This window comes from Pseudorasbora parva, chromosome 6 (genome assembly GCF_024679245.1).
Source record: "Pseudorasbora parva isolate DD20220531a chromosome 6, ASM2467924v1, whole genome shotgun sequence".
NCBI lineage: Eukaryota > Metazoa > Chordata > Actinopteri > Cypriniformes > Gobionidae > Pseudorasbora > Pseudorasbora parva.
This window is the reverse complement of record NC_090177.1, coordinates 1,527,483-1,544,982: the sequence shown is the minus strand read 5'-3', so window position 1 is coordinate 1,544,982 and position 17,500 is coordinate 1,527,483. Positions and strand designations below refer to the sequence as shown.

Sequence of the window (17,500 nt, the reverse complement as noted above, 5' to 3'; positions counted from 1 at the left end):
GCGGAATTTCCTTGTATGGGCCTTACGGACAATTCTACCGGAAGCGCGTGAGAGAGAGAGAGGGAGAGAGCGAAAGCAACAGGCTACCCCCATCAAAGCGCTGGCTTGTAGGATGCTAAACAGGTGATATAACCAGTAGCTACTGACTTACCCACTGATAGGCCGGCGGTCGATCTGTATTAGCACTTTCCTCACGCGACGGGCGAATCACTTTCCTCACTGAGCGACTCACTTTCCTCACGCGGCAGGCGAATCACTTTCCTCACTGAGCGAATCACTTTCCTCACAGAGCGACTCACTTTCCTCACGCGGCGGGCGAATCACTTTCCTCACAGAGCGAATCACTTTCCTCACAGAGCGAATCACTTTCCTCACGCGGCGGGCGAATCACTTTCCTCACTGAGCGAATCACTTTCCTCACAGAGCGAATCACTTTCCTCACGCGGCGGGCGAATCACTTTCCTCACTGAGCGAATCACTTTCCTCACAGAGCGAATCACTTTCCTCACGCGGCGGGCGAATCACTTTCCTCACTGAGCGAATCACTTTCCTCACAGAGCGAATCACTTTCCTCACAGAGCGAATCACTTTCCTCACGCGACGGGCGAATCACTTTCCTCACAGAGCGACTCACTTTCCTCACGCGGTGGGCGAATCACTTTCCTCACAGAGCGAATCACTTTCCTCACGCGGCGGGCGAATCACTTTCCTCACTGAGCGAATCACTTTCCTCACAGAGCGACTCACTTTCCTCACTGCAGCGCGCTGCTGCACACGTCATTATTTAGCTCCGCTCACATGACACGCCCCCACCCGCTCGGCTTTTTTCGGAAAGACTCGGAACAGCGCATCTTTCTTATATAATTATAAAAAAAATAAAGACTTTTCGGAGATATGCAGGATGCAATGCTACTCTATAGGTACTCAAGATTGACATGACACTGACTGAAACTGAGTGTTTCACCCCCCCTTTAATAAGATTAGGGGAAAATGCTCTTTATAAAAGGTAAAAATATCACAAACATGCAGATTTAAAATATGTAAAAGCTAATTGAGCACTGGGGAGAATATTGCTTAAGAATATTTACAACACACACACACAAACAAATCTTTTTTCCGGACAAGCACATTTTTTACTCGGACAACTAAATGACCGATTTATTTATTCGAAGGTTATTCACAGAGATCTGTGTGTTCATGCAGAGGCGGCGCAACTTTTGATTTGTAATGACATAATGTGGGACGTTTACTGACGGCTCAGGTCACGACTTTGAGGAATCAGGCTTTACACAGAAACGCTTGATGGCTATTCCAGCCCACACACACACACACACACACACACACACTTGCAGCCTGACATTTGGATAACACACCCGCCAGCTGAGATAACAGGCGTTTGCCAGATAACATTGTGCTTTCAGACACACATTTGCATTTGGCACATAGCAGGTGAATGAGAGCGAGGCGTCAGTGAACCATTCATCAGTGTGAGATAACCTCTTTACTTTATTACCATTCCCACAATCCCACACTTCTGCGCCGAGAAAAGGTCAGTTTATTCACGGAGATGAACTGGACTCTAATCGCGCTGATAACAAGAGCCAATCAAACGATCGGTTAAGGTTTCCACTAGCCTGGATGCCAGGCGCCCACAACATTTAAAGGTGCCCTTACTGCCCTAGAATGAAAAATTGAATTAACCTTGCCATAGTTAAATAATAAGAGGAGTTCAGTACATGGACATCAAATACAGTGAGTCTCAAACACCATTGCCTCCTCCTTCATGATGTAAATCTTGTTTGTGAAAAACATCCCGGAAAAACAGGCGAATCTCAACATAACACCAACTGTGATGTAATCGCTGGGATCGTTAATATGTACGCCCCCAAAATTTGCATATCCCAGCTGCGCAGCCCAATCATCAGGCAAACAAGCGACACGCGAGGATAGCAAAAACGGCAGATCATGGACACAAAGGTTATGTTCCAGGCTGTGCAGGGGACGTGAGGACTTTTCATACCCGTCCCACAGATAAACAATGTCAACAGTCATGTTTGATGTTTATTTACAATCGGATACCGCAACAATTTAATTTACGGTTGCTTATTTGCCCATTTCACCACGGAGAGTTTTTCTAACCTGGGGCAATATCAAGCACACTGCAAAAAATGCTCTTCTTACTCAATATTTTTGTCTTGTTTCTAGTCTAAATATCTAAAAATTCATGTTCTGGACTCAGGGCGGCAGAGAGGAAATGGCGGAAATCTAAAAACTATACTGACCTTACCTTGTATCAGTCTCTTCTCTCTTCTTTCTCTACAAAGGTCTCCACTGCTAAAACAACATACTACCAAAAAAAATAAAAAATAAAAAACCTTGTGTACTGTGCTAATTAATTGAGATTTCTTACAGCTCTTACAGGTTTTTGGCCTTGTTTGTTTCGTTGCTTCTATTACTCTCCCCTTTTTTGTAAGTCGCTTTGGATAAAAGCGTCTGCTAAATGATTCAATGTAAATGTAAAAATTGTTAAAACAAGAAGTATTTACTAGACAAGCAAAAGTAATTGTCTTGTTTTGGGGAAAAATAACTCAAAATGAAGAGAGTTTTTGCTTAAAATAAGATAAATAATCTGCCAATGGGGTGAGAAAAATAATCTTGTTTTCTGTTTGAATTAAGATTATTTTCCTCACCCCATTGGCAGATTATTTATCTTATTTTAAGAAAAAACTCTCTTCATTTTGAGTTATTTTCCCCCAAAACAAGACAAAAATACTGAGGAAGAAGAGCGTTTCCTACGAAGGATTCGCTCAGTGTCTAAAACTGAAGAAAGGGCCGATTTCAGCCGTATTTCTGCAAGCAGTAGTAGTGATTTAATCCACTTCTTGATTGTCAAACCCATTTCGGATTAAATTGAACGTTTCTTAGCAAGACAAAAATAACGATAATATGTTGGGGTGTTCCCCCTGTGCTTGTTTTGGAAACTCAAAATAACTCACATAATAGTTTGTCAAATGACAAAGGTTAATATTATTTCCTGCCAGTGTTGTCATAAAATACAACAGTAGATACGCATGTCGATCCCTTTTGACAGATTGAAACCAAAATTAACCTATTTAACACATAACTCAGAAACTAACTAACGTTACGTTTACTACTACTGTTTAGTTGCTTATAGATCACTCACTCGATCCTCTAAAGTCACCTTCTTCACCATCTAAGTTGAAACGATAGTCATTTGACAAGGCTTCTAGTCAATTTGTTAAATAAATACATTTTTGAGAACTGAAGTATGATTATTCTGCAGCGGATGAGTACTAACCATGACACTGACTATTTTGAGTGGCTTCTACATTACTTTGTTTGGCTAAATATATCGACTTTTAAATCAGTACTCTACTGTCAAACTGTAACGTTACTGTAAACAACATATTTACGCGCTACCCAGTTCAGTTTGTGATTCAAAGTTAAAGGGGGGGTGAAATGCTGTTTCATGCATACTGATCTTTTTACACTGTTAAAGACTTGGAATCCCATACTAAACATAGACAAAGTTTCAAAAGTTAAGGTGGACGTTTGATGGGAGTATTTCTTTGTCAAAAATACTACTTCCGGTTAGTCATAAGTTTCGGCAAGTTTTTTGAGATCATGCGTCCCCTTTGACGTTAATGGGGGCGGAATTTCCTTGTATGGGCCTTACGGACAATTCTACCGGAAGCGCGTGAGAGAGAGCGAGGGAGAGAGCGAAAGCAACAGGCTACGCCCATCAAAGCGCTGGCTTGTAGGCTGCTGGACAGGTGATGTGCACATAATGTCACCAAAAAAAGTGCGTTTTTGGTTGCCAGACCAAGACAGTCCTGCACAGATTCCCCAAAAACCCCGCGGTAAGGCAACAGTGGATGGAATTTGCTTTTCCGGATCAGCAACTGAGTTGCGCGAATGTTTATATCTGTTCGCTGCATTTCGGTGCCGACTGTTTCATAAACAAGGCCCAGCTCGACGCCGGCTTTTCCCAATCGCCTAATGCTGAAGGATGGAGCAGTCCCAACGTTAGAAGGGTGAGTGAGACTGCTTCAAATGTCTGTGTTTTTTTTAGTCCGCTTACTGTCTACACAAACCACGCGTAAACACACAAACACACGTGCACAACTGCACTTCCCACATGTACACCTTCAAAGACAAAAATACGACGATATAATTCAAGTATAAATATGTAAATAACACAAGCCGCTAAGCATATTATATAGTTAGTGTATAACTTGTAGCACATAGAGACGTCCTGCTCTAGTCGTTTTTGCTGCTGCTCCTGTTCAACTGCAGCCTCTGGGTCTGATTCCGGATCATAGATGTATGGCTGTATCTGATTAAAAGCCATATTTTTATTTTGAATAAAGTTTTTTCCCCGCTGTTAGGGATGACACAGCTTTACGACGCACTCGACTCAACATAGCAGCGACGCGCACACGTCATTATTTAGCTCCGCTCACACGACACGCCCCCACCCGCTCGGCTTTTTTCGGAAAGACTCGGAACAGCGCATCTTTCTTATATAATTATTAAAAAAATAAAGACTTTTCGGGGGTATGCAGGATGCAATGCTACTCTATAGGTACTCAAGATTGACATGACACTGACTGAAACTGAGTGTTTCACCCCCCCTTTAAGAAGCTATCATTGTAAAATCATTGCCATGACGGATGGTATAGATCAGGGGTTTTCAAATCATTCCTGGAGCCTCCCCAGCACTGCACATTTTGGATGTCTCCCTTATTAGTGTCTTATTTAACACAGCTGTATTAACTCATCAGCTGATTAGTTTAGTACTCCATGAGCTGAGCTGGGTGTGTCCAATAAGGGAGATATCCAAAATGTGCAATGCTGGGGAGGCTCCAGGAATGGTTTTGAAAACCCCTGGTATAGATGTGTTAGCTGTCATTGAGCAGCAGTGCAGTGAAACAGCCAATCAGAGCAGAGCTCAACATTAATATTCATGGCCCTTCCAAATATGGCAAAAACAGAGCATTACATCCTAGGGACAATTTATAGTTGTGGCAAGGGGGGCGTGGTTCAGCGAGGTCTGCAGCGGGAGAGAGAGCCGCGGGACGAGCGGTAAGTGAGTGGGTTGGAAGCAGATTAATAACACCTGTCTCTCGTTCCAGTAATGAGCGCGGAGAGGGTACAAAACATCGGTGGAACCGGAGATCGAGGAGAGAGAGAGATCGGACGGTTGTTGCGAAACCCAGAGACTGAGTTGCCGGAAGCCGGAAGTGCCGACCCGGAAGTGATCCTTGAGTTTATGAAAAGTCACACCATTGAGTGTGTTGCTGTGTTTAGAGTTGAAAATAAAGAAGCATCAACCTTCCAGCCGACCCCCGTGTCCTCTTCCTTCCTTCCATTATCGAACTTTGTTACACTGGTGTCGAAACCCGGGAAGGAAGTAGGACCGCGCCGCCGCCATGACAACACCAACGCCCTCCGCCTCGCCGTTTGCGGACATCATCACCTCTCTCGCGGCCCTCCATCAGGAACAACATCAGTCCATGCTGGACCTGCGGGCAGACCAGGAGCGCCGCTTCGAGGCCATTGTCCGCGGCCAGCAAGAGGACCGCGAGAGGTTCCGGAGCTGGATCGACCGGGAGGTTCGCACCGAAGCCGCCGGGCTCGCCAGCGCACCGGTCCACGTGCCCCTACACAAGATGGGGCCACAGGACGATCCCGAGGCCTTCATAGACCTCTTTCAGAAGGCCGCGGAGGGCTGCGGGTGGCCCCGGGCACAGTGGCCGGTGCGCCTCATACCTCTGCTGACCGGAGAAGCCCAGGCGGCCGCCCAACAACTGCCGGTGGCGAACCTCCTGGAATATGAAGACCTGAAGAGGGCCATCATCCAGCGGGTCGGCCGGACCCCAGAGCAGCACCGCCAGAGATTCCGCTCGCTGGAGTGGGGCGAGGCCGGCCGACCCTTCGCGATGGCCCACCAGCTCCGGGACGCGTGCCGCAAATGGCTATTGGCCGGTGGAAGCGACGTGGACCACATCGTCGATCTGGTGGTACTGGAGCAGTTTATCGCTCGGCTACCCAAGAAGACCGCCGAGTGGGTCCAGTGCCACCGGCCCACGTCGCTGACGACGGCCATCAACCTGGCGGAGGACCATCTGGTGGCGTGCCCGGGGGTCGGCGAGCCCCTACTAACCTCTCCCTCTCTCTCTCCCCCCTCTGTCTCTCCTTCTCGCCCTGTCCCTCTCCCTAGGTCCCGCCCTCCAGGGCCCCCTCGCATTCCCCCCAGAGGCCGGGGTGGAATGGGCCCAGGGCAGTACGGGAGTTCGAGGGCCCCGCCCAGGGGGGCGGGGCTGCTGGGGTCGGGCGGGGATAACGGTTCCGGTTCCACCCCCCCTCCGCGCAGGGGCGGCGGGCAGGCCTGGGCTGGCCTGCTGGCGGTGCGGCGACCCGGACCATTTTGTGGACCGATGTCCGATGATGGACATCGGGACAATGATCCGGGTCCCGGACTTCCAGCGGACCACCCCTGATCAAGCAGGAGAGTACCAAATTCCTGTGAGTATCAAGGGGGGTACATATCAGGCCTTGGTGGATTCAGGATGTAACCAAACCTCGATCCATCAAAGCCTGATGCAGCCTGGGGCATTGGATACAAGCCGCATGGTTAAGGTGCGGTGTGTGCACGGGGATGTGGTGGAATATCCGGTTGTCCCAGTCACGATACAGTTTAGGGGAGAAAATCATAGTGTTGAGGTGGCGGTTAGTCCCCACCTCCGGCATCCGCTAATTCTGGGGACGAATTGGCCCGCCTTTCCGGCATTATTGGGGTCGTTATGCGCGGATGCCGCTTGGGAGAACAAGGCTAGGAACGGGGCGGTGCGAGTGCAGGTTGGCGAGACTGATACGGGGCCCTTGGGAACCGCTTCAGAGGAACCGAGCGGGGTCGAGAGACTGATTCTCTCGGACCGCGATGACTTCCCTCTGGAGCAGTCTCAAGATGAGACACTAAAACATGCTTTCCAGCAGGTCCGCACTATCGACGGTCAGTCCCTCCAACCCGCATTGCCCGTCACGTATCCTTATTTTGCCATAATTAAGGATCGGTTGTATCGAGTGACCCAAGACGCTCAGACAAAAGTGGATACAACCCAGTTGTTAGTACCAAAGAGCCGCCGGGAAATGCTTTTCCAGGCGGCTCACTCTAACCCGATGGCGGGCCACCTGGGACAGGCGGCCACACTGAATCGTTTAATGACCCGATTTTTTTGGCCAGGCATTCATGACAATGTGCGCAGGTGGTGCGCGTCTTGTCCTGAATGTCAGTTGGTGAATCCACTGGCCGCCCCAAAAGCGCCATTGCGCCCCCTTCCATTAATGCAGGTCCCCTTCGAGAGAATTGCGATGGACCTCATCGGGCCATTAGAGCGATCCGCACGCGGACATCGTTTTGCGCTAGTTATCGTGGACTACGCAACACGATATCCGGAAGCAGTGGCTCTCCGCAACATCTCTGCGAAGAGTGTTGCGGACGCACTGTTTCGTTTGATCTCCCGGGTGGGGATTCCGAAAGAAATCCTCACTGATCAAGGCACGGCGTTTATGTCACGCACGTTAAGCGAATTGTACGGATTATTGGGCATTAAATCCATTCGAACAAGCGTCTATCACCCACAAACAGACGGCTTGGTCGAACGATTTAATCGCACTCTTAAATCCATGATCCGTAAATTCGTACAAGACGACGCCAAAAATTGGGATCGGTGGTTAGAACCCCTCTTATTTGCCGTGCGGGAGGTCCCCCAAGCCTCCACGGGGTTTTCCCCCTTCGAGCTTCTCTACGGACGGCAGCCCCGGGGGGTGCTGGACGTCCTACGAGAAACTTGGGAGGAGGGGCCTTCTTTGGCCAAGAACGAAATTCAATATGTGCTGGACTTGCGAACAAAACTCCACACTTTGGGGCGGCTATCTAGGGAGAATTTGTTGCAAGCCCAGGACCGCCAGAGCCGGTCGTATAACAGGGGTACGAAGCTACGCAAATTCACACCGGGAGAGAAAGTGCTCGTATTACTCCCTACATCGAGCTCTAAATTAATGTCAAAGTGGCAGGGGCCGTTTGAGGTCGCACGACAGGTTGGAGACCTCGATTATGAAGTGATACGGTCCGATAGGAACGGGGCACGTCAAATATACCACCTCAATCTCCTTAAGAAATGGAATGAGGTGGAATCAGTGTTGTTGGCAACGGTGATCGGGGGAGAGGATGATCTCGGGCCAGAGGCGAGCATCAAAGCACAATCGGTCGCGCTGGCCCCTGGGGGAGATCATCTCTCACCGTCCCAACTCACTGATCTATCAAAACTACAGGCGGAGTTCGCCGACGTGTTTTCGCCCCTACCGGGACGTACCAACTTAATTCAGCACCATATCGAGACCGAGCCGGGCGTGGTCTCACACGGAAGGCTCCCCGGCCTGAGTCGGGCGGTGGGGGTATGTGGCAAGGGGGGCGTGGTTCAGCGAGGTCTGCAGCGGGAGAGAGAGCCGCGGGACGAGCGGTAAGTGAGTGGGTTGGAAGCAGATTAATAACACCTGTCTCTCGTTCCAGTAATGAGCGCGGAGAGGGTACAAAACATCGGTGGAACCGGAGATCGAGGAGAGAGAGAGATCGGACGGTTGTTGCGAAACCCAGAGACTGAGTTGCCGGAAGCCGGAAGTGCCGACCCGGAAGTGATCCTTGAGTTTATGAAAAGTCACACCATTGAGTGTGTTGCTGTGTTTAGAGTTGAAAATAAAGAAGCATCAACCGTCCAGCCGACCCCCGTGTCCTCTTCCTTCCTTCCATTATCGAACTTTGTTACAATAGTGTTGTAAATGGGCCTGTGAAACTGTGTCTGGACAATGTTTGCCCTTAAATAAGCCACACACCCTCTATGTAGATATCAGAGAACAATTTAACAAAGTTATGGTTCTGCGGTTTCAGAATTTAATTTCTATTTTCACTGCTGAAATAGAACAAAAACAGTCAATATTGCATCTAAATGTAAGTGACTTAAATGTTAATTTGTTTATTGAGTTGTCATATGAAATCAGTTTCATTTTCAGTCGTGATGGTTTTAAGAAAAACACTCTGAGTGATGTTGTTTAATTGTATCATATGTTATTAATATAAAAACAACATTTTGAATGTTTAGCGCAGTTTCTCAGGCTACGTCAACACTAATCCGGATTAATTTAAAAACTGAGTTTTGGTCTAAAAACGCTCCGCATCCACAATATCATTTTCAATCGTTTCCCAAAAAATTGTTCATCTACACTGAAACGACTGAAAACGCTTACATCCCCGTACTGCACATGAGCAAATACAAGACGCTTCGACTTGCGTCATTTCCGCTACTCGTTTATTTACGCGTTTTTTAAATGGGCCGACAGTGAGGTGGAGTTGTTGCTGTGAGTAACACATGAATATAAAGTGTGAATTGGTCATATGACTGCATCACATGGCTAAAAATGCGTCATCGTATTAAAAAGCCTCCGCTTTCACAGTCCACGCTACGACGCGAAGACGGCGTTTTCAAATTTGACCGCTTTGGAGAGCGTTTTCAAAACGATACGTTTTCATTGACTTAAACGCTGTCTCGGTGTGGACGGAAGGCCAAAACGGAGAGAAAAATATACGTTTTCAAATGGACATGGCCTCAGTGTCTCGTGTTGTGATTTATCATCGAGAGGCTGCGCGAGCGTCAACAGCGCAAACTTGCTATCGTCAGTTTAATAGACATCTGATTTTGTCTATATCACGAATATAAGAGAAAAAGTCTTCATTTGTAGGTGTGTTTGTTTCTTCAGGAGAACACATGTTGATGCCCTGGGAGTCAGCAGATAAACATCACAGGCTCAGTCTTAGCTGAACTATCCCTTTAAGGAACAGGACGGCAGTGTCAGTGATGCTGTTTGATGTGTGTGTGAACGGTCTGTGTGTGTTGGTGCATGAGTGTGTTTTAGCTCACCTTGATGGCACACAGATGGGCATTTGTGGTTCCGGCAGCCCAGCATTCGACCGCAGCTCAGGTCACACGGCGGACAGTTCCCTGGACAGCACTGAAGACAAACACACACCGTCAGGGACACAGAGGTGTGTGTGTGTGTGTGTGTGTGTGTGTGTGTGTGTGTGTGTGTGTGTGTGTGTGTGTGTGTGTGTGTGTGTGTGTGTGTGAGACTGAAGCAGAGTGTGAGGGAGATGCGCTCTCAGTGTAGTGTGTGTGTGTGTGTGTGTTTGTGCTTGTTTTTGTGAAATATCAGGACACAAATGTGTATAATGCCATGGGTATGACACAGGTATTACAGGAGAGGGTGAAATATGAGGACATTACCCATGGCCCCACTTTACAAAAGGCTTATAAATCACACAGGAGGAGTTTTTATGAGAAAGTAAAAATGCAGAATGTTTCCTCTGATGGGTAGGTTTAGGGGCAGTGTGTGTGTGTGTGTGTGTGTGTGTGTGTGATGGGTAGGTTTAGGGGCAGTGTAAGGGAATAGAAAATATGATTTGTACAGTATAAAAACCATTATGCCTATGGAATGCCCCCACGTTTCACAAACACAATTTTTTTTTTGTGTGTGTGTGTGTGTGTGTGTGTGTGTGTGTTACACAAACCTTTCTCTTGCACTGGTGTCGGCTGCAGGTCCTTGTCTTGTTGCACTTGGACTCACAGAGATATTCTTTATGACAGGGCAAGAGTTTGCTGTAGCGGCCACAGCGACATGTCTTCTCTACCTCCTACACACACACACGCGCACGCGCACACACACACACACACACACACACACACACACACACACACAGGTTAATTACCCTCTAACCCAGGGGTGGGCAACAGTTTTAGTCTGAGGGCCAAAGTTACTTTGGTAAAGTAAACGGAGGGCCACACTTTGGACAAATGCAATTAAACAGTTTCATGATTAAATCGTACAGATTAATTAAATGCAGATATGTATACGGCTACTCTGACCTTTGCCAGCCTATTTCAGGGCCTGATATATATCTTTGCTAGGTCTGTCTGGCATAGGCTACTCTAAGGTTACAATAACTGGATTTCTTTTCAAGGATTAATTTACACTACCCTGCATATTGCTTAATTGTCATTCATACCAGCTATAGCTATTCAAGATCGAAAACTATTAACAAAACTGTAAATGTGTGTGTGCAGGTTACACTAACATACAGACTTCAGACAATCAGGCTTGGAATGATCAAATTTAATTGTGTATACCTTCATCACTGAATGAAAAACATATTCAGCTTATTTCACTTATTAAGCTATTCCTTTTTTTGTAATTTCTTTTTTTAAACATATGTTGTTTAAATCTTTTATAAAATGAACACACTTTAAGTGCAGATCAACTTCATCACATGTATACACTCCGGATGCATTGCAAGTTTTACACATTTCGCACGTGTGGGTCATAACCGGGTTGTAAGTGCTGCTTCAAAACGCCAAAAGAAGAAACAGGAGCAAGAGACGAAAAATAGAGTAGGCGATTTATTGAAAACTGCATTTAAACTCAAACAGGCCGTTCATCAGCGGATCAAAAGTTTAAGACCATAGCCCAAAAATAAACGCACAACAGAACTAAGGCCCCATTCACACCGCAAGTCCTAATGCTCAATTCTGATTTTTTGTTTGGCTGTTCACATTACCTTTTAAAATGTGGCCTAAATCTGATTCCAGTGTGAACTGTTTGAGGTTTCAAACTAACCCACATGTGCAAAAGAACAATATCAATGACATCAGACGCAGCACGCTGCTGCACTAAAGTTCGGGAGGTTATAGAGGATGTAAGCAAAAATGTTTGTGTAATGGAAGCCATACCATAACATTAATGAGCAGGAGCTGAAGAGGAGAAGAACGAAAAGAAAGAGAGCAAAAGTGGTTATTTTGGCCTTCTGTCTCCTTCCTTTGGCACTGAAGCCACGTTTGTCCCCGTTCTTCCATTTCGTGTGCTTTCAGAAACGGAGCGGTTACGGTAGGATCCTTGTAGCGTAGCTTTAATTAAAGTATCTCCCCATATCCTAATCAGGTTTAACACCTCACTCTCCCTCCATTGACTCGCTCCGTCGCTGTTCTCCATATCTAGTCTAGTTTATAATGTTACTGTCTGTGTCTGTTGTGTCTAGGGCAGCGTTTCTCAAAGTGTGGGGCGAGCCCCACTGGTGGGGAATAGAGACATGACAAGTGGGGCGCGACAAACAGGAGGAAATGTGTTAATTTTTTGTGCCCATCTCTATTAACCTTTTGAGCGGTCCCACATGGGATTTTTATGTCTATGCCCCTGAGAGTACGGACCCACATATGGGATTTAGAATGTTCAGTGACGTGACATCACTGCCAGAATTAAACGGTGGGACGTGCTTCGGCTAGCAATGAGCCAAATGCGGACGCGCTCAGCTCTTGACATACATCATGCAGTTTTCAACCACTTACTGTTTATTTTAGGTTTAATTTAATAGGTAACATTTAAATACACAAGTACAAGTAAAACAATACATTTAATGTTAGAGTTTGTAGAATACACACTAGTGGCTATGGAAGCAGCAATAACAATCCATTCAAATATAATTGGCTGACATGTTTTATTCATATCAGATACACATAGTGTAAGTAACTATAAAGTTTGCTCGATTCTTCTCCCAGTTCAACGGTCACTTACTTATTCCAGGAGAAGCTGATGAATATACGTGCTGTAAATCCAATTGACAGGACTCTGAACTGCAGTGCATTTGTTCAAACGGTTCAATAACGTAATAAAAGCGATACATCTGTCATACAGCGCTTTTTTGGTTGTGGTGAGTCACGTGATAAACATGACGCATTGCCATAGAAACATTAAGGTGAAACGTTCTAAAATAACGTTGCCTTAAAATAAAACTCACACTCTACTCAGCTGACACTTTTAGTCAGCTAAAATATTTTGACTGTACGCATGAAAGGTTTAAATGTGATGTTAATAAAATAAATGTTAACAGGCAAACTTAAAAGCCTAGATAATGACCATTTTGTTTGGGTGATTGGGGACAGGTGGGGCTCGGAGCCCTTCCCCACCTCCAAAGTGGGGAATGGCAGAAAAAGTTTGAGAAACACTGGTCTAGGGCGAACTCGCCGGCACAAAATTGTGACAAATGTCGACATAGATTGACGTAAAAGTCACATCAAATCCACCTTGGTTGTTCACACTACGGCCGCATTGGAAAAAAACAGATCTGGGTCTGATTCAGGAGCACATGTATGTGGTCTAAATCTGATTTGAAAAAATCAGATCTGGGCTAGATTTGAGTGTTCACACTACCTCTGAAGAAGTCTGACCTGGTCACTTGACCCCCCAAAAAATCAGATTTGGGCCACTTTTGCCTGCAGTGTGAACGGGGCCTAAAAGTGTCAAAAAAGGACTCAGTAGTGAGTAGCCCACCGTTCTTGTTGATCACTTCAAACACTCGTTTCAGCTTGATGCGACCGTTTCCAGGAGGCTGGTGGGAACGTTCCTCCATGTGGTGAAGATGGCTTCACATAGGGCATCCACGGTCAGGAACTGACGTCCATTTTTGTAAACTTCCCTTACCATCCACCCCCAAATGTTCCCAATGGGATTTAGATCAGGGGGACACGCAGGATGGTCCAAAAGAGCAACGTTATTCTCCTGGAAGAAGTCCTTTGTCAGACGGGCGTTGTGAATTGCAGCGCTGTCCTGTTGAAAGACCCAGGCATTACTGCACAGACGGGGCCCTCGGTCAAGAGGGGTGCCCGCTGCAACAGATCCACATAGGCAGTCGCCGTTTGACGCCCCTGCACAACCTGAAGCTCCATTTTCCCATTGAAGGAAAAAGCAGCCCAGATCATGACGGAGCCTCCGTGTAGAAAATATCTCAGGTGGGATCCCCTTGCCATGCCAGTAACGTTGGAAGCCATCACGACCATCCAGGTTAATTTTTTTCTCGTCAGAGAATAAAACTTTCTTCCACTTTTCAGTGTCCCATGTTTGGTGCTCTCTTGCAAATTCTAAACGGGCAGGTTTGTGTCGTGGGAGGAGACGTGGCCTTTGAAGACGTTTTGTGTTCGTGAAGCCCTTCTCTAGCAGATGACGTCTTATGGTTATTGGGCTGCAGTCAGCCTCAGTAAGGGCCTTCATTTGGGTCGAGGATCGACCTGTGTCTTCACGGACAACCCGGTGGATCCTGCGGCTCAGTGCAGGTGAAATCTTTTTGGGTCTACCACTTGACTTTTTTGTCCCATAACTCTCAGGATTTTTTAAGAAATGTAATATGACTGTGTTACTGCGTCCATCCTCAGCAGCGATGGTGCGTTGCGAAAGGCCTTGCTTGTGCAGCTCAACAATCCTGCCACGCTCAAAGAGTGAAAGCCTTTTTGCCTTTGCCATCAGGAGATCTTGACAGTATGACTGCTTGAAGGACAATGCCATAAAAGCCTTATTTTTGTGCCGATTTGACCTTTTTATTAGCCTGACAAGCCGGACCCACATCAAGATGTTTGGTCTGGAAACTCAGCATTGACGGCTCAATCTGAGGGGCGGATAAACGGCTGTCTGTCAAACTCCCTCTGCACGCGATAGGATAGCGCTACACCAACCAGAGCAACGAAGGTGAAGCAGAGCTCGCTGACAGATTAAACATTCGCCGTATCCGGTCGGCTAAACTCCGAACACATCTTCCCTTCTTCAGAATGACTTCAGTGCCGTTCTTTGTTCTTTTCTCAGAGGAAAGCTTAACTCAAGTCTTCCAGAGTCGCAGTCAAAGCTGATTCGAAAGACCGCCGTTCGCCAGTTTCTGTGTTTACTAGAAGCACGCAAACACAACTCGGCCGTCATCATTATGGCCCCGCCCGCCGACTCTACACACGATGTGATTGGCCCGTCCAGATTGTGAGGAATACAGCTCAGAAGGGTATTGAGAGTTCCTAGACGACACTTGCGGGCAGATTAAATTTGCTGCCGCTAGGGTGCGTCTAGATTTCTAGGCTACCTTTTTATGGCTATGGTCTTAAACTTTCGATCAGCTGATGAACGGCCTGTTTCAGTTTAACCTGATAACCGTCACGAGGACGAGGACGTGCTGAAACTCTCTTTGCTTAAATTAGCTCAAAATTACTATCAGATGTAAGTAATTACCTTGACAAACTATACATTATTAAAACGATCTAAGACTAAAGTTTAATTTTTTTACCTCTGTTTTATTCTCAAAGTCTTATAATGACCGTAATGTGTTAATATGTGCCAGGAGTTATGAATATGATCTTGGGCGTCGCTACCTTTTGATTGTAATATGCGCGTCATTTGCTCCCATTCATAAAAAACTCCTCTGTGGTCGTCATGAAGACACTCGACAAAACAACTTCCCTCAGGGCTTTTACTTCAAATGTGTGCAGATGTGGAGAAATATTGATAGATTCTCACATGTTTGAGTCAAATTTCTATACAGAGAAGTATTATTTATTCAATCTTTATCCAAAATCCGCGGATGTGTGATTATGAGAGCAGTATACTGTGATATGCTGTGTTTTCAATTCATTCTGGCAGCCGGAGGGCGCTGGAAAGCTGTACTACTGAAAATTCACCCCTTATGGAACACATGAAGAACAGACACACCATCAAGGGGGTAATCTAGCGCTCGGAAAGCGTTCCACCCATAGGGGCGGCCATTGCTAACCAAGCCATCACCTGCTGTTAGCATCCCATTGACTCCCATTCATTTTTGAGTCACTTTGACAGTGAATAACTTTACATCTGAGGCGTTTAAAGACTCCATTTGTCCATTGTTTATTTCTAAAGAAACACAACAATGTATAAAAGGCTCCGTTACCTTGTATCTTACACTATCGCCCCGCAGAAGCTGTTTTTGTAAAAATAGGCTAACGATTGCGTCATAACCAACGCGACCCTGTCGCACAGTTGAGAAATTACCGTATAGACCTGAGGAGACGCTCGCAGGCAATCTTTACTGTCTATGAGACAGTCGGGGGGACGTGGAGACATAAAGTCTGATAAAGTCAAGGGGGAAGAATGAGGAGAAGCCCATAGTGAGCCAAAAGCAACGGGAGAAAATATTTAAACAACGTGATTCAGATTTCGCTTTCCACAACTACTAGAAGACCTACAGCTGTCAGACAGGAGGCTCACGTCACATCTACGTCCTCAAGCTCAGTCTGAGCCGGCGCAGTTCGCTCCGCCATCAGGAAGTGAGTGCTCCTATACTGACATCACTTAACGCCGTAGAAGGCAATGGGATCCCTCCGTCCATTTCTTTTACTGTCTATGCACACCATGTGACATTCAGGAAGTATCTGACATTTCCAAAACAGCTTCGTTAGATCGCTATTTTATGCAGATAGACACGTTTTAAGACCATAAACAATCGCGGCAATATATGGTTGGTCTGTGTTCTTTATGCCATGTTGGGTGGTTTCATAATAGATGATATTTATAATGCAATGCTATTCCACATAGCTTTTAGCATTGTATATTTTCTGTCAGATTTTTTGACCCGAAGCTACATGAGATCACATATTGTTATATAAAACACTCGACTTATAAATTATAAAGTGATATGAAGCAAGTTTTGAATAAAACATGATTTTAATCGTATAAATTGTTGTTTTGCTGGTGTGCTAAGCTAACATGCTAGCTTGCCCTAGATGCACCTGCCACTGAGTAAATACTTTATTTTTATGAACATTTTCTAAATGTAAAACTACTGAAATGCTTATTTGGACGAAATGCATTCAATAGAGTCTCAGTGAGGGTAAAGTGAGAGGTTTGATTTAGAAATGAGGTTTGAATAGAACAGTTTGAATAGAGAATCGTTAGTAATTATAATGCAGACAAAAGAATAATAATTAGAGCCATAACCAGTCCGCAGAAGTGTGAATGTGTGCCGGGGAGACAAACTCAATGGGGCAGTTTGCACCTCTAAACAATAGAGGCAATATAGCGAATGAAAGCTGAGAATATGTGGCAATAAACATCAGTTGATATTTTAGAGATATCTCAGAATAAAATCACATGAAACGATCTTGTAAAACGTTTAATAAAATTCAGAGTTTTAGACTGATCATCTTCAGATCTGAAATATAACATGGTCAGACTTGTGGCTTTAGCTGTAGTGCATTTCTAGATTTCTCCAAGGCCCACTTCAATTTTATTTTCATAAAGATATTTCATACAAATAAATTTCTAATAACTTTACAAAACTTTGAAGCTTATTATAGCTTTTTTTGATTATAAAAAATATTATCATTTTGACTTTACAGTAAACTGCCAGGTGTCTGCTTTCAAATGAGACCATAATTATGCTTTTAGTGCAAAGGATTCACAAACTGTATTTGTTTTAGTCTGAGTATACATTTCTTAGGATTTTTTCAAAATTTGGAAGTCAGCTTAACAGGTTAAGTGCAGTTTTCAATAAATTGCCTGCTCTCTATTTTTCGTCTCTTGCTCCTGTTTC

General features: G+C 45.5%; 1 protein-coding gene across 1 annotated transcript in view; it reads right to left on the bottom strand.

Annotated features, from left to right (window-relative positions):
- nfxl1 (nuclear transcription factor, X-box binding-like 1) overlaps positions 1 to 17,500 on the bottom strand; it is a 39,129-nt gene that overhangs the window by 12,110 nt on the left and 9,519 nt on the right. Inside the window, exons 10-11 of the mRNA XM_067445354.1 lie at positions 10,646 to 10,768; positions 9,999 to 10,089 (exon numbers count right to left, since the gene is read on the bottom strand). Coding sequence (XP_067301455.1) covers positions 9,999 to 10,089; positions 10,646 to 10,768 — 214 coding nt within the window. The remainder of the gene's footprint in view (positions 1 to 9,998; positions 10,090 to 10,645; positions 10,769 to 17,500) is intronic.